Source organism: Eleutherodactylus coqui, chromosome 1, assembly GCF_035609145.1.
Source record: "Eleutherodactylus coqui strain aEleCoq1 chromosome 1, aEleCoq1.hap1, whole genome shotgun sequence".
Taxonomy (NCBI): domain Eukaryota; kingdom Metazoa; phylum Chordata; class Amphibia; order Anura; family Eleutherodactylidae; genus Eleutherodactylus; species Eleutherodactylus coqui.
Window position 1 is genome coordinate 41,187,186 of NC_089837.1, and position 21,261 is coordinate 41,208,446.

At 46.0% G+C, this 21,261-nt stretch overlaps 1 protein-coding gene across 1 annotated transcript in view; it reads right to left on the reverse strand.

The window, feature by feature from the left end:
* Window positions 1-18,214, reverse strand: part of LOC136613009 (zinc finger protein 850-like) — a 151,434-nt gene extending 133,220 nt beyond the window's left edge. Inside the window, exons 1-4 of the mRNA XM_066593840.1 lie at window positions 18,039-18,214; window positions 8,422-8,573; window positions 3,039-3,218; window positions 2,763-2,955 (exon numbers count right to left, since the gene is read on the reverse strand). Coding sequence (XP_066449937.1) covers window positions 2,763-2,955; window positions 3,039-3,218; window positions 8,422-8,541 — 493 coding nt within the window. The 5' untranslated portion in view covers window positions 8,542-8,573; window positions 18,039-18,214. The remainder of the gene's footprint in view (window positions 1-2,762; window positions 2,956-3,038; window positions 3,219-8,421; window positions 8,574-18,038) is intronic.
* Between the last annotated feature and the right edge of the window lie 3,047 nt (window positions 18,215-21,261).

Here is a 21,261-nt window from a genome sequence, read left to right on the forward strand (position 1 = left end):
GTGTGAATTCTCTGATGTGAAATAAGACTTGATTTTTTTGTAAAACACTGACCACATTCTGAACATGGAAATGGCTTCTCTCCTGTGTGAGTTCTCTGATGTGAAACAAGACTTGATTTTATTGTAAAACACTGCCCGCATTCTGAACATGAAAATGGCTTTTCTCCTGTGTGAGTTCTCTGATGTGAAACAAGACTTGATTTTTTTTTAAAAACTTTCCCACATTCTAAACATAAATATGTTTTTTCTCCCATGTGATTAACCTGCTCTGATTTCCCACATGCTAAACACGGGACTGATTTCTCTCCTGCTTGAACTATCGGATGTTTTTCAAGATGTGATTTTAGGATAAAACATTTCCAACATTCTGAACATGAAAATGGCCTTTCTCCTGTGTGAATTCTCTGATCTGAAACTAGATCAGTTTTTTCTGTAAAACATTTCCCATAATCTGAGCTGGAAAAAGTTTTTTGTTCTGAATGCATTATCAGATGATCTTTGACTTTGGCTTCAGTTATAAAGGAATTTTCATATTCTGAGCATGGAAACTGCTTCTGCCCTGTGTGACTTCTCTCATCTAGAATACAATTAAATTGATCTGTGAGATATATCCCACTTTCTGAACCGGAGTATGGCTTGTCATTTCTACTGTGATGTCCTGGCTGTAAGTGAAGGGTAAGGAGGTTTTCTCTTGAAGAGTGCTGCACAATATCTTCAGCTTCTGCTTTAAAAGTGGGTGATAACATGACATTTTCCCCAGACTTCTCACTGGGATTATCTGTTAAGATAAAAATGTATTTTATCATTTATTTTTAAATTTAAATCACAAAAGTAGATGAGAAGGAGAAAGAGAGAAAAGAGAAAGAGAGAAAAGAGAAAGAGAGAAAAGAGAAAGAGAGAAAAGAGAGGAGAGAAAAGAGAGGAGAGAGAAAAGAGAGGAGAGAAAAGAGAGGAGAGAAAAGAGAGGAGAGAAAAGAGAGGAGAGAAAAGAGAGGAGAGAAAAGAGAGAAGAGAAAAGAGAGAAAAGAGAAAGAGAGAAAAGAGAGAAAAGAGAAAGAGAGAAAAGAGAAAAGAGAGAAAGAGAGAAAGAGAGAGAAAAGAGAAAGAGAGAAAAGAGAAAAGAGAGAAAGAGAGAAAGAGAGAGAAAAGAGAAAAGAGAAAGAGAAAAGAAAAGAGAAAGCGAAAAAGAGAAAGCGAAAAAGAGAAAGCGAAAAAGAGAAAGCGAAAAAGAGAAAAAGAGAAAAGAAAAGAGAAAGCGAAAAAGAGAAAGCGAAAAAGAGAAAGCGAAAAAGAGAAAGCGAAAAAGAGAAAGCGAAAAAGAGAAAGCGAGAAAGAGAAAGAGAGAAAGAGAGAGAAAGAGAGGCACATTCCAATAATGCGCCCCTCTCAAACATTGTTAACTGGGAAAAATCTCTTTGATTGCATCATAAAGTCTTGTCTAGTGGTCAACCAGCTCTAAACAAGCAGAAAAAGAGGTCCACTACACATAAGTAGCCTCTGAGAACCTTTTTATAGGTGGAGAGTGGAGCCACTTTTAGAGCCTCAGGTGACAAGACCGTTCATCTAATCACCCCACAACTCTCATCATTTGTATATCTGTCTGAGATGTAATTACATGCCAAGTTTTGCAGTAAAATGACAACTCATTCTATGTGATTGATTTTTTTTTAAACTTTGAGTGTAGTATCATTATTTGTGGTATCTGTGTTTGTATAATAAACCTTTTGCACAAGGTATTCCTGCCAATAGGTATTAATCCCCTATCCTCATTCATGCACTTCACTAATACAAAGACCTTCATCTAATCATGCCTTGTTCTTGTTTTAAAGTGGACCTACTACACAATGCTTTTCAATTTTGTTTTAAAAATCAATACTCTTCCCCGAAAAGTTATTCTAAACGACCGCTCCTTTTCTATCAGCTCTTCTACATTACCAATACTATCTCTGCTGTAATTAGTCCAATAGGTATAAAAGAAAAAAAAGATCTGGTACCGTGTTAGCCAGTAGAGCAAAATGTCTTCAGATCCAATCCATAAGCCTGAAGAAGAACCCTGCGTTGGTTCGGAAGCTCGCTATTATTACATTATGTATTTTTGTTAGCCATTAAAAGGTATCATATCTGCAAGATTCCGTGGTTTCTCTTGCTGGGAACAATCACATTTTAGTCCAATAGGTGACACTGTTCAACTTAAGAGCCAACATCCCCAAACAGAGCCTTACAGTGAAAATCCTCCTTGTTTCCTGACCATTACCCAAGTCGTCCTGCTATAATGTGTAAGAGAGCCGTCCATTTGTGAAAAACATATACATTTATCACTATAAAGTTTTTCTTTTATAGTTTTGTAGTTGTGGTTGTTTGGCATTTGAGAAATGCTTTATGTTTCCATATTTTTCCCATAGACTATAGTGTAAAATCAAAATGTGAAACGCACTTTATGTCATGCTTTACTGTCATACAAAAAATAAAGTGTACAAACGTAAAGAAGGCAAAACCCAGCCAAAAGTATGCACTGTTTAATGATATCTGACCAGCTCTAGCCTACGGAAAAGTCAAGCAATGCGTTTGAATATTATTTATATTAACACGTATATGTATGATGGATGGCTAAAACGTGATGTGAACGCCCCGAAGATCACACTATTAGAGGTCTAAACCTTTAAGCCTATTTTTTCTGATTAAAAATGCATCCAATAATCCGAAAAATACAGAGTAGGTGTGTGTATATTATAACATAATGTATTTTGTAGGTCTCATCTTACCTTGTGATATAAAAGGCTGGTGGGTTTCCATCTTGACGTCCTCGTAGTGTATCTTGTATCTCTTCTTACCCTGTGATAGGGGAGGCTGGTGGTTCTCCATCATGACATTCTTGTACAGATCCTTGTGTCCTTCTAAATACTCCCACTCCTCCAGGGAGAAATAGACAGCGACATCCCGACACCTTATAGGAACCTGACAACACAATGATACAGTCATTACCCAGACTCCTCTAGTGCTGTTACTGTATAATTTCCCAGCATTCCCAGCAGTGTCACCTCTCCAGTCAGCAGCTCAGTGATCTTGTTGGTGAGTTCTAGGATCTTCTGCTCATGTATCGGTAAGTGAGGAGGAGCCTCTGTGATGGGGCTCTGGCTCCTGCTCCATCCTCCTGACTCATGGAGATCGCTGTTGGGAGTTGTACCATCACCCGATGTCTTCTTCACCATTGTGTAATCCTGTGTATGGAGAGAGACATGTAGAGAACTGAAGCCATTATTCCTCTGTCAATAAAAAGCGGGAGATTGTAATCATACTGCGCTGAGAGCATGGGGTGAGAAGTCTCCTTCCTGCCCGCCCCCTTGTTTGGAAGGAATTGATGCAGCATCCAGGATTGACATATGGCAGTGTCTTGGTTGATTGTGGAGGAGGCGTTGATTTTGCAGGGCTTTATTCATTGACATTGTATGTTGTAGGGAAAAGTTGTCACAGCAAGAGGGAATCATTTTAATTATGGGAGCTTCATCAAGCCCACGATAGCAGGACTTTATGAGGTCTTTCTCGCTAATTACGGACAAGTTTTGTCGAGTAGCAAAGCATGGAAAAGTTTGTTCACATTTAAGAGTTAATAAAGCTGTGGCCTACCCCACTAAAACCATAGATAAGTGTTGAGTCTTTTATTTAGTTTTAAGAGCGAGTAAGTTAGCTGTTAAAATTTGCAGACTTTAGTACTTTCAGTCCACTATACAGAGCAACATGCAAAAAGTTTTAATTAGTTAGGTAGCCTATCTACCATCACGAGAGGACGTGCAGTGGGGGAGCTCCGATTTGGTACCAGCACAATCTGGCGCCCTCGGGCCTTCTGCTGCACTCTACAGCGTTCTAAAACCCTCCACAGTCACCCCCCACATTAAGAGGCTCAAGAAGAGGGGCTTAGTAGCCCGATCGGACGACGCAAAGGCTTCCAGTCTACCACGGCCAAGCGCAACCAGCGAAGTCGCAGGCTAAATTTTCAGGGACACATTTTCATTGATAGAATATATAGGCTTCCATGTTCAAAATCAGTCTTCGAAAACCTGCATAGAAACATTATAACACCCATGGAAAATATGATGCAAGCAGCAAGGAAACTTAAGAATCTTAATCCAACTTTGAAAAGAGGCAAATGGTATTCACCAATTGACCAACAGCACTGACCACAACTCTGTATGGCAACTCAAAGGTGTTTCAGTCTGAATAAAAAAGAATCTCAAATATTCAAAAAAGATGAAAAGGCGGCATTTACTGATATTCAAAATTTATAGCAGCACTTTATTTAATATAAAAAAATAGCGGGTGCAAAAACAGAACACAGTGCACAAAAATAGGCGGCAGCTGTTTCGAGTCACAGGTCACTTTCTCAAGCTCTAAGAAATCCTAGGGAACTGGGGGTGTAATTAAATGCAACGGCCCAATTGTTGCCTATTTCTCCACACTTTCTGTAATTGAGCCTCTAGATCGTGCAAACCCGTAGGCTGTGGAAGTTGGTGTCCCATACATGTTCATTTGCAATAAACATGGCGACCAGGCAGGCCACCGGAATATGACAATGTTGTGGAGACATTCCTGTGACCCCCCTTGTGTGTACGGCCAAGCATTAGCCTGCTGGAAAATGCCTCTTGGAAGCCGCCATGAGAGGAACACATGTGGCTGCAGGATGAAAAATCTCTTTGATTGCATCATAAAGGCTCGTCTAGTGGTCAACATGTTCTAAGCAAGCAGAAAAAGAGGTCCACTAAACACAGGTAGCTTCTGAGAGCCTTTTTATAGGCTGTGGTATCTTATCCGTGGTATCTGTGCTTGTATAATAAACCTTTTGCACAAGGGATTCCTGCCAATAGGTATTAATCCCCTATATCCTCATTCATGCACTTCACTCATACAAAGACCGTTCATCTAATGATGCCTTGTTATTATTATAAAGTGGACCTACTACACTATGCTTTTCAATTTTGTTTTAAAAATCAATACTCCTCCCCCCAAAAAATGATTCTAAATGACCGATCAGTTTCTATCAGCTCTTCTACATTACCAACACTATCGCTGCTGTAATTAGTCCAATAGGTGACACAGCTCAACTGAAGAGCCAACATCCACAAACAGAGCCTTACAGTGAAAATACTCCTCGTCTCCTGACCATTACGCAATGTACGCAAATTAAGGAACCAGTGAGCAGCAACGAGAGCGTTTTCAATAAAAGTGCATCCGCCTGATGCCTCTTTATTTACTCCACAGCACACAGACAACGTTTCAACCCACGCAAGAAAGACCCCTGCGTGGGTTGAAACGTTGTCTGGTTCCTTTCTTTTCAGTGAAGCTGTGCAACACATTGTGACCTCCCACTGAAGTGGTAAAGCGTGGTAGTGCTGCTGGGACTTCTCTTTATGCATATCTATGACTGACCATTACCCAAGTCGTCCTGCTAGAGTGTAAGAGAGCCGTCCATTTGTGACTTACACTGTAAAGGATTCGTTTCATAATTAAGCAGCTTTTCACATCCCGTTTTTAATCTATTATTTTGTATATATGTCAAATGTACTTGAAAAATGTATATATATTTCTCACTATAAAGTCTTTCTTTTAAAGTTCTGTAGTTGTAGTACTTTGACATTTTAGAAATGCTTTATGTTTCCATACATTTCCTATAGACTATAGTGTAAAGTGTTAAGCATACATTTCTTCATGGGACACAAAAGTACTTTATGCTATGCTTTAGGCCTCCTGCACACGGGCGGAAATTCCTGCAGAATTTCCGCCCGTGCCCGCCTGCATGGGATTGCATTACAATACGCAATCCTATGCAGATGGCCTCGCAGAGGCTCGCACAGAAATGTCACTCCCAGTGCACCGCCGCCGCTCTGCGCGTGACCTGGCTGGGCGGCAGCTGGCACATCAGAGTTGGAGCCGCGGGAGCAGGCGAGAGCCGCACTGGTTCCTGCAGGGACGCGGGTCGGATCCTGCTGCGAGAATTCCGACCCGGCCGTCTGCAGGCGACCTTACTGTCCCACAAAAAAATAAACTGTACAAACGTAAAGAAGGCAAAACACATAGTTGCCTAGTAACCAGTAAATAATTAAAACAAACTGTTAAAATCGTTAAAAACATACAATTCATTTGTCATTTAAACACAATCCTCCCAAAGCACTTGTTCCGTTAAATTCGCTTTTCACTGCAGCAATAACTGAAGCCTATCTCCTCCATCGTCTGGACAGTCGAGTCGTTCGAGAACTGCAAACCTTAAAACTTTCCCATTACCTCCTTGCTCCTTTCTCACATGTTGGATCAGCTTTGTAGCTCCCACTCCAGTTGCTATAGATCTCACGTGTTCAGCAATACGTTTGTATAGACATCTTGTAGTTTTCCCTATGTAAAATAGACCGCAGGGACAGAAGATGACAAACTACAAAAGAGGACTTGCAGTTTAAGAGCTGCTTCACCCAGCTGGTCACTCCACCCATTCTAATGACTTTCAACTGAGCGTTCTGTTCACACTGCATACAGGAACCGCATCTAAAGTTTCCGCTGGGGGCCATCCGTTCTAACCAGTATTGGGATTTTTCTTTATATCTACCTTTTACTTATTGATTTTACATTTGGTACTACGTCTAAATGAAATGACTGGTTTCCTACTATTTTTTTGCTCCTGACTGAACACAGATCTTTCTGACAAACTTGAGTCGGAATCAGTTGTCCAATGATCCTTTCTTTACCGGTTCATTCCTCTTTCTTAAAAGCCTTCTTATTATTTTTCCATTGAACATGTTTCCCTCTTTCACAATCTTGTTTGTCTCTCAGGGATTTATCTCTTTTTCTTTCTTTTACATCTGCTTGAATGGTAATAAGGCGTTTCTCCAAAGTTGTCAGGAAGGTCATGAATTGGTCTTCAGTTAAACGGTTTTTCAGCTCTTGTTTAGCGTCAGACAGTTGTGCCACTACAGACTCGTATTCAGACTTCGAATGCGTTAGTTTCAGTGAGTGCTCCATGTGAATTTTAGGCCATTCATCTAGGAATTCATTATCATCTTGGAACGGAGACACCTCTTTATACACTCTAAAAACCTCTTGGTACGCGGTTGGACGCATTATATGACTGCAGTTAACCGTCCAAACCAACTGGATTTCTTCCTCTGCTCGGGATTGTATGTGATATTCAAGACTTAGTGCTTAGATTTTTTTAAGTCAATTTGTGAATAGTTAAAAAAAAATGCAACTGCGTCCTTTCTACCTGCATTGAAAGAAACAGCTGCTGCCTATTTTTTGTGCACCGTGACCTGTTTTTGCACCTGCTATTGTTTGATATGAAATCAAGTGCTGCTATAAATTTTGAATTCCAAGGAGTGCCGCCTTTTCATCTTTTCTTTTTGAATATTTGAGAAACTTAAAAATCTATAGGAATTAATAATTGATAAAATACATAGGCTTCCACATTAAAAATCAGTCTACGAAGACCTGCCTAGAGACATTATAGCATGTATTTTTTCACATTACGGAAAATATGATGCAAGCAGCAAGGAAACTTAAGAATCTACCACATCCGTACAAAAGAATCCAACTATTCGTGGACCTCTCCCAAACTACAATGCTCACCAGGAAAAGATTTACCCCATTTACTTCCACACTAAGGGAAAATAACATCCCATACAAATAGGGATTACCAACAAAACTTATAATAGTTGGGGAAGGAACCCCATATATAATTCTCAAGGGAGAAGGAGGCCAAAAAATATTATCAAAACGGGGTATACATATCCCCTTGTGGAATGAAGGCTCTTGTCTACCTCAAGATTGGTCCAAGTACCCCCTCCTAAAACAGAGAAGGATCGCCCTAATAGAAGGCACCCAGCATGCAACCTAAACCTAATTCAGGGGTTTCCTAGGGGCTTTCACTTTTTGCCATTATACAACTAAAGCCAGTACTGCAGAATTGTAAGCAGTGGAGCGGCTGGCAATATACAGTATGAATACCCTGTCGGACGTCTTCTGACATCGGAGCTGTACAGGCTTCAATCAGGATGTCGAGAAAGATGTCTGACAGTGGATTGGAAAAAGGTTAATGTATTTTAACATAACTTTGTTTAGCTTGTTCAATAATGCAATAAGGATAAGGCTACATGGTGACTTTAGCCGAGACACATAGCGCTTGGTCTAACACTGAAATATTGCTCTACGGCATTGCAAATCTGGTCCCAATGTGGCTTACGAGTTGTTGTGACCGGACAAATGTAAGAAATCCAGTAGGGTTGGATTTCTTGGGATCATCGTTCATGGAAACCTTTATTGACCTTTTTCACTTTTATTAATGTACAAGGTCACAAAGCTATAATGTAAGATTTGGTCATTTTGACCTGTTTAAGTCGTTGTGTAACCCGAGCCATAAGAACTGAGAAATACAGAAAAGTTTACCTCTCCGGTCAGCAGGTAGATGATCTCTAAGGTGAAGTTCAGTATCTTCTTGGTAATCTCATTGCTGGTCTTCTTTATCCTCGGTGGGTCATTCATGAGGACCATTTTGGATGAGGACATGAGAGAACTGGAGGGTTTTAGTACTGCCGGCCCTTTATGAGAGAAAGAGAGACTCTAAATCATATGGGGGACATCATCATGTGTGATATACAGAACCCCCTTGTAGAGCATTCAGAGAAACTGGTCTTTCGGAGCCGTCACCACATTACAGGGGGATTCCAGTTCGATGCTTGGAACAACCTTCCAGCAAGTGCGGTTGGAAAATCATCAATACATGAATTCATGGAATAAGCAGAGATCTATACTGAGGGTGCTTTCGAGCAGGCAAGAAGATTGCGTGAGATTTCTGCGTTGTGAGATGCAGAAATATCGCACAAATATGAACCACATTTTTTTGAATGGGGTTATATATATGAGTGTTTTTTTCCTGCATCACAAAAAATATGTAGTAATTACAGATGAGCGAGCACGCTCTTTTTGAGTAACTGAGCGAGCAACATGTGGGGATGGGGGGAGTGGAGGGTGGATTTCTCTCCCCCCCCCCCCCCCCCCGCTCCCTGCCCCCCTGCATGGTGCTCAGACGAGTAATCAGTTACTCGAAAAGACGGATGCTCACTCGAGCTTCAGCCTTAAACAAGTGTGCTCGCTCATCTCTAGTAGGAATGTTCCTGGGTTCCCCCATTCCCTCCAGCATTGATCTTCTCCCTGTATTCTTCAGAATACCGCTGTGTAATGATTTTTGTATAGGTTTCAAGGATCCCTGCTCCCTTTGTCGCCCGTGATGCTAATTTGAGTGCTCCTTCTCAAATTTTCATGTGAAAGACCTTTCCCAGTTCCCTCTCCCAGTCTATTAGGTGCATTTTCTTGTGAACTTCATAATTGCCTGTAAAGTAATCATAGATATTTCTGATGTACGATTTGTTAGTTGGGTCGTCTTTCTGCAAGAACTGGGAATTTTCACTTTGGGTATATTTGACGATTTCAAGAAGGAGTGGATGTGAAAGTAGTGTAATCTTTCTCCATCTTGAAGACCAAATTCCGCTAGTAACTCTTGAAAGGGATAAATTTTTTCTCCTTCTAGTATGTCATAAACATGTGTAATCTCTTTCATTTTCCATATGTTTGTTGACAGATCGCTAATAAAGTATTCCCACACCTCTATTGGTAATTTAGTTTCTCACATTTAGGATGCAATACCCTGGCTCTTAATAAATGGTCGCTGAGCTTCCAATGAGGTCCACATGATCAACGGAAAATTTGGATTATCAATTTTTAATGTTTGACCTTCCTGGAAGAAGGATAGAGAAGTCACCCGCAATAACGCTCCTAGGGGTTTAGGGCCCACTATTGCTCCCTCAATTCCCCTCCAGTCTACAGCTTTTGCTGCTGCTAACCATTGGTTGGTTTGGTTGATGATAGATGTTTTGCAATATGCTTCCAGCTTGGGTATTCCCACCCCTCCTTTGCCCAGTCTTAGTAATAATATATTTGCTGCCACTCTGGGTTTTTTGCCCTCCCAAACAAAGTTTAAAATTTGACTTTGAAGTTTATTGAGAATCCTTTTTGGGACGGGGATTGACAAGGATCCGAAAACATAAAGGACCTTAGTTAACGTTATCATTTTATAGATCGAGATCCTACTTAGCCAAGTTTATTGAGAATCCTTTTTGGGACGGGGATTGACAAGGATCTGAAAACATAAAGAAGAACCTTAGTTAACGTTATCATTTTATAGATCAAGATCCTACTTAGCCAAGATAGGCTGTGCGTTTTATGAGCATTAATTTCTTGTTGCATGGTTTCTAGTAAAGGGTTAAAGTTTTTTCAATCAGTAGTTTAAAGGAGTATGTTAGAGTAACATATGGGATCCTGTCAATTTGCCAACTAAAAGGGAATTATTTTTGTATCGCCATTTTTAGGTCTGGAGGGACATTAGCTCCTAAAATCTGGGACATGTTTGTGTTTAGCTTGTAATAGAAGATTTTCCCATATTCTTTTATAATCTGATGGGCATCACAGAGCAACACTAAGGGATTTATTAGTGTAAGTATAATGTTGTCGACAAAGAGGCCTAATGTGTGATGCCGAAGGCCTGCATTGATCCTCTTGTCTCTGTATCGTTATGTAGCGCCTCAGCCAATAGTTCAATGGCTATTGTGAATATTAATGGAGATAGCAGGCAACCTTGTCTCCAGCCATTGGTAAATCCAAAAGGCCACGACAAGGTACCGTCTACCAAAAACCTTGCGGTTGGATTGGTGTACAAAATTTTAATCAATTTCATTGAATTTTCACGTAGGCCAAATTTCTCTAGGGTTGCAAATGCATATACCTAGTGAACACTATCAAAGGTCTTTTCGATGTCCAATGCTAATAAAATGGTAGGGATTTGGGTGGGTCTCGCACAGTACAGGAGAATTATAATTCTCCTGGTGCCGTCTGAGGCCTGTCTGCCTTTGGTAAAGCCTACTTGGTTTGAGTGAATTATGCTGGCTAAAATATTTAGGAGACTTTTGGCTGTTACTTTTGCATATATTCTCGCGTCTGAATTTAGCAAAGATATTGGGTGAAAATTTTCTGTGAAGTTTGGTTCTCTGCCTGGTTTTGGTAAGGTTATTATTATAGATGAGCGAGTATACTCGCTAAGGGCAATTGCTCGAGCGAGCATTGCCTTTAGCGAGTATCTCCCCCGCTCGAGACGGAAGGCTCGGGTGCCGGCGGCGGGCACGGAGCTGCGGGGGAGAGCGGGGCGGAACGGAGGGGAGATCTCTCTCTCCCCCCCGCTCCCTCCTGCTGACAGCCGGCATCCGAACCTTCTGTCTCAAGCGGGGGAGATACTCGCTAAAGGCAATGCTCGCTCGAGCAATTGCCTTTAGCGAGTATACTCGCTCATCTCTAGTTATTATTGTAGCCTAAAAATTGGCAACGAATGTCAAGGGGTATTTTATATGAGACATTTTAGGAGGTGCAGAAGCTACAAAATGTGTTTCTTGGAAACAAACCACATCAGCCCTAGACCTCGGCGACTCTTTCCATGCGGCCCTCCTTCTAAATGGGGAATTTAGACCATTCACATTAAAAGAAAGCACATTTACAGTGATTGGAATATATTCATGTTAAGCTAACAACAAGGAGCATCTAGTGAGAACATAGACTTATAAAATTTAACTAAACAATTAACATAAGACTTGACAGTTGTAAAATTGACAATTTACCCAGGATCCAGCCCATTCACTGACAGGAGAACCCAAACAGGAGCTCGGACACCCCTGGGGCAAATACGCAGGACCCCAGCCCACATAGAAAGATTACGATCATGGCAGGTCTAAGTCTGCAATCTATAGCAACCAATCACAGCTCAGCTTACATTTTACCTCAGCAGTATAAAAAATTAAATCTAAGCTGTGATTAGTGGCTGTGCCAAAAACCACTCATGCAAAATTTCACTCAAATCAGACCAGAACTGTGGATTTGTATGACACAAACAAACAGACTGCAAGGTTGTTGTTCGTGTCTGCCGCTCTCATGCGGTTGCTGGCAGCTTCAAGCGTCCCTCTGCTCTCCCTGTCTGCTTTCGTCCAGCACTGAGAAGGATACCAGTTCTTCTGGCTCTTAGCTCACCTGTGTGGTTAATTAGGCATTACTCCTCTATTTAAGCTGAGCTGTTGCACTTCTCCTTTGCCTCAGAATTGGTGTGTCTAAGGTTCCCTGTCCACGGCCGTTGCGGAATATCGCCAGTGATATTCCGCCGAAGGGGATGAGGGGGGATGACAGATAGGCTCACCGCGGAGAATTGTGGCAAATCGCGGCATGAATCGCTATGATTCTCCGCTTGTGGAAGCCACACGGCTGCGCTTCCATAGCAACGCTATGGAAAGCTTCCCACAGCGTGATCTGCCGGCGATTTATTTTTGGCGGATTCACGCCCGTGGACATGCAGCCTTAGGTTCTGACACTCTGCTTTCTTTGGTCACCTACTTCTGTTTGAGTTCTGTTCGTTATGTCTCAGTTCTGCCCCTCTCTCTTGAGTTCTGTGTTTGCAGCCTGAGTTCTGTGTGATCTGTGTCTTGTCAGCCTCCCCGTGTTGGGTTTATTTCAGGCCTTCTGTTCTGTCTGAGGCTTCTTGCTTATCCATTCTGTCTGTACAATAGTTTTTTGTCAGTTCCCATTTCTGTTCATGGTCCCTTGCTCTGTCCTGCATATTCATGCTCCTCTGTCTGCTGCCAGTCCCTTGCTACTCCATCAGTGATAGTCAGACGTGAAGTTCCAGTGCAGGTCGATCGCCCTGCTTGCAGGTAGGTATCCTGGGGTTAGTTGTCTCATTGGTGTAGGAACCACGAGACAATAAGGACCCTTGCAATGGGCTCGCAGCTTAAGTGACTTGGTCAATCCACAAGCTAATTCCTTGTACTTAGAGCAATTCCATTTGTTCGTGCGAGTGTGCTGGTGAGTGTTTTGGCTGCCTGTCTTGCTTTTGTCTGTCCACTAGTGTGTATCTGTCGCTCTGTTCTGAGTTCTGTTTGTATTACTGAATTTGAGTTCGTCCCTTTTCATGGCAACAGTCCCTCTACCTGAGGAGTCAGCTGCCAACCACACCAGGTCCTGTCTAGGCTTGGTTGGTTGGTCTGGTGGATCCACAATCCATAATCCGTAACACAAATTTTGCATTTTATATATAAGATTGTGATTGGGAAGGTGTCTGCGCACCGCAAAGCCCTCATTAGACCTGCGGGAAGGTGTCTGCGCACCGCAAAGCCCTCATTAGACCTGCGGGAAGGTGTCTGCGCACCGCAAAGCCCTCATTAGACCTGCGGGAAGGTGTCTGCGCACCGCAAAGCCCTCATTAGACCTGCGGGAAGGTGTCTGCGCACCGCAAAGCCCTCATTAGACCTGCGGGAAGGTGTCTGCGCACCGCAAAGCCCTCATTAGACCTGCGGGAAGGTGTCTGCGCACCGCAAAGCCCTCATTAGACCTGCGGGAAGGTGTCTGCGCACCGCAAAGCCCTCATTAGACCTGCGGGAAGGTGTCTGCGCACCGCAAAGCCCTCATTAGACCTGCGGGAAGGTGTCTGCGCACCGCAAAGCCCTCATTAGACCTGCGGGAAGGTGTCTGCGCACCGCAAAGCCCTCATTAGACCTGCGGGAAGGTGTCTGCGCACCGCAAAGCCCTCATTAGACCTGCGGGAAGGTGTCTGCGCACCGCAAAGCCCTCATTAGACCTGCGGGAAGGTGTCTGCACACCGCAAAGCCCTCATTAGACCTGCGGGAAGGTGTCTGCGCACCGCAAAGCCCTCATTAGACCTGCGGGAAGGTGTCTGCGCACCCCAAAGCCCTCATTAGACCTGCGGGAAGGTGTCTGCGCACCGCAAAGCCCTCATTAGACCTGCGGGAAGGTGTCTGCGCACCGCAAAGCCCTCATTAGACCTGCGGGAAGGTGTCTGCGCACCGCAAAGCCCTCATTAGACCTGCGGGAAGGTGTCTGCGCACCGCAAAGCCCTCATTAGACCTGCGGGAAGGTGTCTGCGCGCCACAAGCCCTCATTAGACCTGCGGGAAGATGTCTGCGCGCCACAAGCCTTCATTAGACCTGCGGGAAGGTGTCTGCGCACCACAAGCCCTCATTAGACCTGCGGGAAGGTGTCTACGCGCCACAAGCCCTCATTAGACCTGCGGGAAGGTGTCTGCGCGCCACAAGCCCTCATTAGACCTGCGGGAAGGTGTCTGCGCACCGCAAAGCCCTCATTAGACCTGCGGGAAGGTGTCTGCGCACCGCAAAGCCCTCATTAGACCTGCGGGAAGGTGTCTGCGCACCGCAAAGCCCTCATTAGACCTGCGGGAAGGTGTCTGCGCACCGCAAAGCCCTCATTAGACCTGCGGGAAGGTGTCTGCGCACCGCAAAGCCCTCATTAGACCTGCGGGAAGGTGTCTGCGCACCGCAAAGCCCTCATTAGACCTGCGGGAAGGTGTCTGCGCACCGCAAAGCCCTCATTAGACCTGCGGGAAGGTGTCTGCGCACCGCAAAGCCCTCATTAGACCTGCGGGAAGGTGTCTGCGCACCGCAAAGCCCTCATTAGACCTGCGGGAAGGTGTCTGCGCACCGCAAAGCCCTCATTAGACCTGCGGGAAGGTGTCTGCGCACCGCAAATCCCTCATTAGACCTGCGGGAAGGTGTCTGCGCACCGCAAAGCCCTCATTAGACCTGCGGGAAGGTGTCTGCGCGCCACAAGCCCTCATTAGACCTGCGGGAAGGTGTCTGCGCGCCACAAGCCCTCATTAGACCTGCGGGAAGGTGTCTGCGCGCCACAAGCCCTCATTAGACCTGCGGGAAGGTGTCTGCGTGCCACAAGCCCTCATTAGACCTGCGGGAAGGTGTCTGCGCGCCACAAGCCCACATTAGACCTGCGGGAAGGTGTCTGCGCGCCACAAGCCCTCATTAGACCTGCGGGAAGGTGTCTGCGCGCCACAAGCCCTCATTAGACCTGCGGGAAGGTGTCTGCGCTCCACAAGCCCTTATTATACCTGCAGGAAGGTGTCTGCGCACCACAAGCCCTCATTACACCTGCGGGAAGGTGTCTGCGCGCCACAAGCCCTCATTACACCTGCGGGAAGGTGTCTGCGCGCCACAAGCCCTCATTAGACCTGCGGGAAGGTGTCTGCGCACCACAAGCCCTCATTAGACCTGCGGGAAGGTGTCTGCGCGCCACAAGCCCTCATTACACCTGCGGGAAGGTGTCTGCGCGCCACAAGCCCTCATTAGACCTGCGAGAAGGTGTCTGCGCGCCACAAGCCCTCATTAGACCTGCGAGAAGGTGTCTGCGCGCCACAAGCCCTCATTAGACCTGCGAGAAGGTGTCTGCGCGCCACAAGCCCTCATTAGACCTGCGGGAAGGTGTCTGCGCGCCACAAGCCCTCATTAGACCTGCGGGAAGGTGTCTGCGCGCCACAAGCCCTCATTAGACCTGCGGGAAGGTGTCTGCGCGCCACAAGCCCTCATTAGACCTGCGAGAAGGTGTCTGTGCGCCACAAGCCCTCATTAGACCTGCGGGAAGGTGTCTGCGCGCCACAAGCCCTCATTAGACCTGCGAGAAGGTGTCTGCGCGCCACAAGCCCTCATTAGACCTGCGGGAAGGTGTCTGCGCGCCACAAGCCCTCATTAGACCTGCGGAAGGTGTCTGCGCACCACAAGCCCTCATTAGACCTGCGGGAAGGTGTCTGCGCGCCAAAAGCTCTTATTAGACCTTTGGGAAGGTGTCTGCGCGCCACAAGCCCTCATTAGACCTGCGGGACGGTGTCTACACGCCACAAGCCCTCATTAGACCTGCAGGAAGGGGCCTGCGCACCACAAGCCCTTATTATACCTGCAGGAAGGTGTCTGCGCACACCACAAGCCCTTATTATACCTGCAGGAAGGTCTCTGCGCACACCACAAGCCCTTATTATACCCGCAGGAAGGTGTCTGTGCACCACAAGCCCTTATTATACCCGCAGAAAGGTGTCTGCGTGCCACAAGCCCTCATTAGACCCACGGGAAGGTGTCTGCGCGCCACAAGCCCTCATTAGACCTGCGGGAAGGTGTCTGCGCGCCACAAGCCCTCATTACACCTGCGGGAAGGTGTCTGCGCACCACGAGCCCTTATTATACCTGCGGGAAGGTGTCTGCGCACCACAAAGCCCTCATTACACCTGCGGGAAGGTGTCTGCGCACCACGAGCCCTTATTATACGTGCGGGAAGGTGTCTGCGCACCACAAGCCCTTATTATACCTGCGGGAAGGGGTCTGCGTGCCACAAGCCCTTATTACACCTGCAGGAAGGTGTCTGCGCACCACAAGCCCTTATTATACCTGCAGGAAGGTGTCTGCGCACACCACAAGCCCTTATTATACCTGCAGGAAGGTCTCTGCGCACACCACAAGCCCTTATTATACCCGCAGGAAGGTGTCTGTGCACCACAAGCCCTTATTATACCCGCAGAAAGGTGTCTGCGTGGCACAAGCCCTCATTAGACCCACGGGAAGGTGTCTGCGCGCCACAAGCCCTCATTAGACCTGCGGGAAGGTGTCTGCGCACCACGAGCCCTTATTATACCTGCGGGAAGGTGTCTGCGCACCACGAGCCCTCATTACACCTGCGGGAAGGTGTCTGCGCACCACGAGCCCTTATTATACGTGCGGGAAGGTGTCTGCGCACCACAAGCCCTTATTATACCTGCGGGAAGGGGTCTGCGTGCCACAAGCCCTTATTACACCTGCAGGAAGGTGTCTGCGCACCACAAGCCCTTATTATACCTGCAGGAAGGTGTCTGCGCACACCACAAGCCCTTATTATACCTGCAGGAAGGTCTCTGCGCACACCACAAGCCCTTATTATACCCGCAGGAAGGTGTCTGCACACCACAAGCCCTCATTAGACCCACGGGAAGGTGTCTGCGCGCCACAAGCCCTCATTAGACCTGCGGGAAGGTGTCTGCGCGCCACAAGCCCTCATTACACCTGCGGGAAGGTGTCTGCGCACCACGAGCCCTTATTATACCTGCGGGAAGGGGTCTGCGCACCACAAGCCCTCATTACACCTGCGGGAAGGTGTCTGCGCGCCACAAGCCCTCATTACACCTGCGGGAAGGTGTCTGCGCACCACGAGCCCTTATTATACCTGCGGGAAGGTGTCTGCGCACCACGAGCCCTTATTATACCTGCGGGAAGGTGTCTGCGCACCACAAGCCCTTATTATACCTGCAGGAAGGTGTCTGCACACCACAAGCCCTTATTATACCTGCAGGAAGGTGTCTGCACACCACAAGCCCTTATTATACCTGCAGAAAGGTGTCTGCGCGCCACAAGCCCTCATTAGACCTGCAGGAAGGTGTCTGCGCACCACAAGCCCTTATTATACCTGCAGGAAGGTGTCTGCGCACTACAAGCCCTTATTATACCTGCAGGAAGGTGTCTGCGCACCACAAGCCCTTATTATACCTGCAGGAAGGTGTCTGCGCACCACAAGCCCTTATTATACCTGCAGGAAGGTGTCTGCACACCACAAGCCCTTATTATAGCTGCAGGAAGGTGTCTGCGCACCACAAGCCCTTATTATACCTGCAGGAAGGTGCCTGCGCACCACAAGCCCTTATTATACCTGCAGGAAGGTGTCTGCGCACCACAAGCCCATATTATACCTGCAGGAAGGGGTCTGCGCACCACAAGCCCTTATTATACCTGCAGGAAGGTGTCTGCGCACCACAAGCCCTTATTATACCTGCAGGAAGGTGTCTGCGCACCACAAGCCCTCATTATACCCGCAGGAAGGTGTCTGTGCACCACAAGCCCTTATTATACCTGCAGGAAGGTCTCTGCGCACCACAAGCCCATATTATACCTGCAGGAAGGTGTCTGCGCACCACAAGCCCTTATTATACCAGCAGGAAGGTGTCTGCGCACCACAAGTCCTTATTATACCTGCAGGAAGGTGTCTGTGCACCACAAGACCTTCTACTTACTGCAATTACTGAAACTGCAGCAAAATACCCAACAAAACTGCACAAAAACAGCTTAACATAAACCTACCTGAATCCTTGAGTGTCACAGGAAGTTTTTATACTTTTTTCCCCTTAATTTGGTTTAAATCTCACTAAAATAATGTAGCAACCGTCAGGTGTGAATGTAGCGGATATTAGTGTGCTGTATTTGTGTATATTTATATATATACTCTGGCTGATAACAAACAACAGCATGGACCAGGACCTGCTACACTGCGATAGGTGAAGGACCTGTGATGATGTCACCATCATGTGATCAGTATATAAGGAGGCGGAGCTCAGCATTGGGGAGGAAAAGTAGTGGCTGAAGGACCTGTGATGATGTCACCATCATGTGATCAGTATATAAGGAGGCGGAGCTCAGCAGTGAGGAGGAGAAGTGGCAGCTGAAGGTCTTGTGATGACGGTGATGTGACGGGACTTTATATATAGCGGCTATTGGTCTTCTCTGCTGATGTCCGTATGGTCTGCTGGTTTGGGATCTTGGGCAGTTGCAGTCTTCTAGCCTCCTAATGCACACTTTGCACTGCTTTCTGATTGGCCAGCACTGATTATGTAAGCAGTGCTGGCCAATCAGAGAGCAGGTATAGTGCATTGGTAGTTTAGCACTACTAATACACGAAGATTGCATTGGTCATCTTGGATGGCTGAAAACAAGACCCGGAACCAGCGGATTACAGGGACATCGGCACAGAAGACCAGCAGCAGGTAGTATTGCAGTGACCAAGGCGCAGGGCCCACAGTTGATTAGATGGTGGGGTATCTGAAAGGGATGTCACTATGGCACTACCATCTCCTCCCTAGAGGGATGTGTGCAAGCCTTTGCCGAGGCGCTGGCAGGCCTTTCCAGGCAATGCTCATGGTGCGGTTACCTGTATAATTCTCTGCGTGGAAACTTCAGTATACGTCACGGGTGACGCCACTGTTCAATCCACTGTGGTGAACTCTGACAATGGTGCAATAAATAGTCCACACACAGGACTGTACTTTAAATAGACTAAACTGGGAACGGTCGGTGAAGTCTCTCTTTACTGTAATATCCAGCAGGCATAATACACAGCAGTTCTTACAATGGAGGACTGGCTCTGGAACAACTGTTACTTGTGAAGTGGCAGGGAGGCAACTCGGTACATCTTGATATGTACAGTCCTCGCTATCTGTAACATCACTCTCTATGACGACTTCTCTCACTCACCCTACCAGCCAACACTCACAGTTTAGATGTCCATTAGGGCAGTCTCTCAATCCTTCCATGATGACTTGCAAATTGTAGACCAACTGGAGGTAAGACGAGGTATTCTCCATATTCAGGTAGAAGGGATACCTCTCAACTTCCTCCATCTTAGAAAGGCCTAGGTGGGACTCTCTCCTTACTGTCGCACTTCTTTCAGATGGATTATATAATCCACAGGGAGACATGCAGGCTCACTCAGAGACTGTCTGGTGGACTGATTGCTGGGTTCTCTGATCACCCAATCATCATATCTATCTCTTTTGACTCTCCAGACCAAAAAAACCTATTTGCACACCTTGCAAACACATATATGTTCCATGCTCATGTGACAACATTTGATACACACAAACTGTTACATTTTCCTGACATACCTAGATATTAACCTCTTGCACGCTGCAGCTGTGCAATACACATAAATCACTGACAAGACATGACATTTATGGACATTTATGGAGGGGCCAGATATGTATACTTCAGGCTACTACAGTATTACTGCGTCTTTCGGTCTCAGGACAAGATTTTGTCCCAAAACTAGAGGGTTGCTTTAACTTTTTTTAACAATGTCCCCCAAAGTAGGTTATTTACTATATTTTCTTTATCTCCAAATGCTGCAATTAAAAACTTGTTTGAACGCTGAGGTCTATGTTTGACTGCAGCAGCCGCAGACGTCCTGAAAACAGGCAGACAACAGCCTCTAAACACAGACCCAGCCAAGCCAAGAATGGAATCTGGAGAGCGACTTTCTGGCCTCCTGCTCCAGCAAACCATTGCCTTACTTCCGCTACATTGATGACATCATAGTCATCTTGACCAACACCAAACAAGAACTAATAAAATTCCATGACAGATTTAATGCATTCCACCCCACCATAAAACAGACATTAAAGGGGTTGTCCCGAGGCAGCAAGTGGGTCTATACACTTCTGTATGGCCATAATAATGCACTTTGTAATATACATTGTGCATTAATTATGAGCCATACAGAAGTTATAAAAAGTTTTTTACTTACCTGCTCCGTTGCTAGCGTCCTCGTCTCCATGGTGCCGACTAATTTTTGGCCTCCGATGGCCAAATTAGCCGCGCTTGCGCAGTCCGGGTCTTCAGCAGTCTTCTATGGAGCCGCTCGTGCCAGAGAGCGGCTCCGTGTAGCTCCGCCCCGTCACGTGCCGATTCCAGCCAATCAGGAGGCTGGAATCGGCAGTGGACCGCACAGAAGAGCTGCGGTCCACGAAGACAGAGGATCCCGGCGGCCATCTTCAGCAGGTGAGTATGAAGACGCCGGACCGCCGGGATTCAGGTAAGTGCTGTGCGGGTGGTTTTTTTAACCCCTGCATCGGGGTTGTCTCGCGCCGAACGGGGGGGGGGGGGGTTTAAAAAAAAAAAAAACCCGTTTCGGCGCGGGACATCTCCTTTAAGCTACTCGTATACAGAAATCAACTTTTTGGACACCACCACCAACTTAATACAGACATCCCTGTACAAAAAAACGATTGATCGGCCCACATACCTCAGATGGGACAGTTCTCATCCCAAGCATATCAAAAAGTCCATTGTCTACAGCCAGGCCATCAGATACAACCATATTTAAAATCAGGGCTTCTTCAATTGATGACTAAATCACGAGAGCCACCAGGATGCCCAGAAATCAACTACTCCAATACACAGAGAAGGAAGGAAAAAATCATGTATCTCTAGTATTGACCTACAATTCACAGCTAGGGGTACTGTCACATCACAGTCAGCACATGCTCAAAGTATTTGCCAGCACACCTTTGTTTCTGTGGGTTCTATCCTGACTAGTTAGGTTTATCATCTCCTGTGCTTACTAGTCCAGGTTAATTAGTCTTGCAACTGTCAATGAGGTGTGGCTGGTGATTGACATTTCTGTTAGCCAATCAGTTTCTACCTCTTTCCTATATAATACATATCTTCTTGGCTGGGAGTTGCCAATTATTTTCAGGGTTCCTGAGCAGTCAGCCTGCTCAGAGCTCCTGTGTGTCTGGCTCCTGTGCTGGGG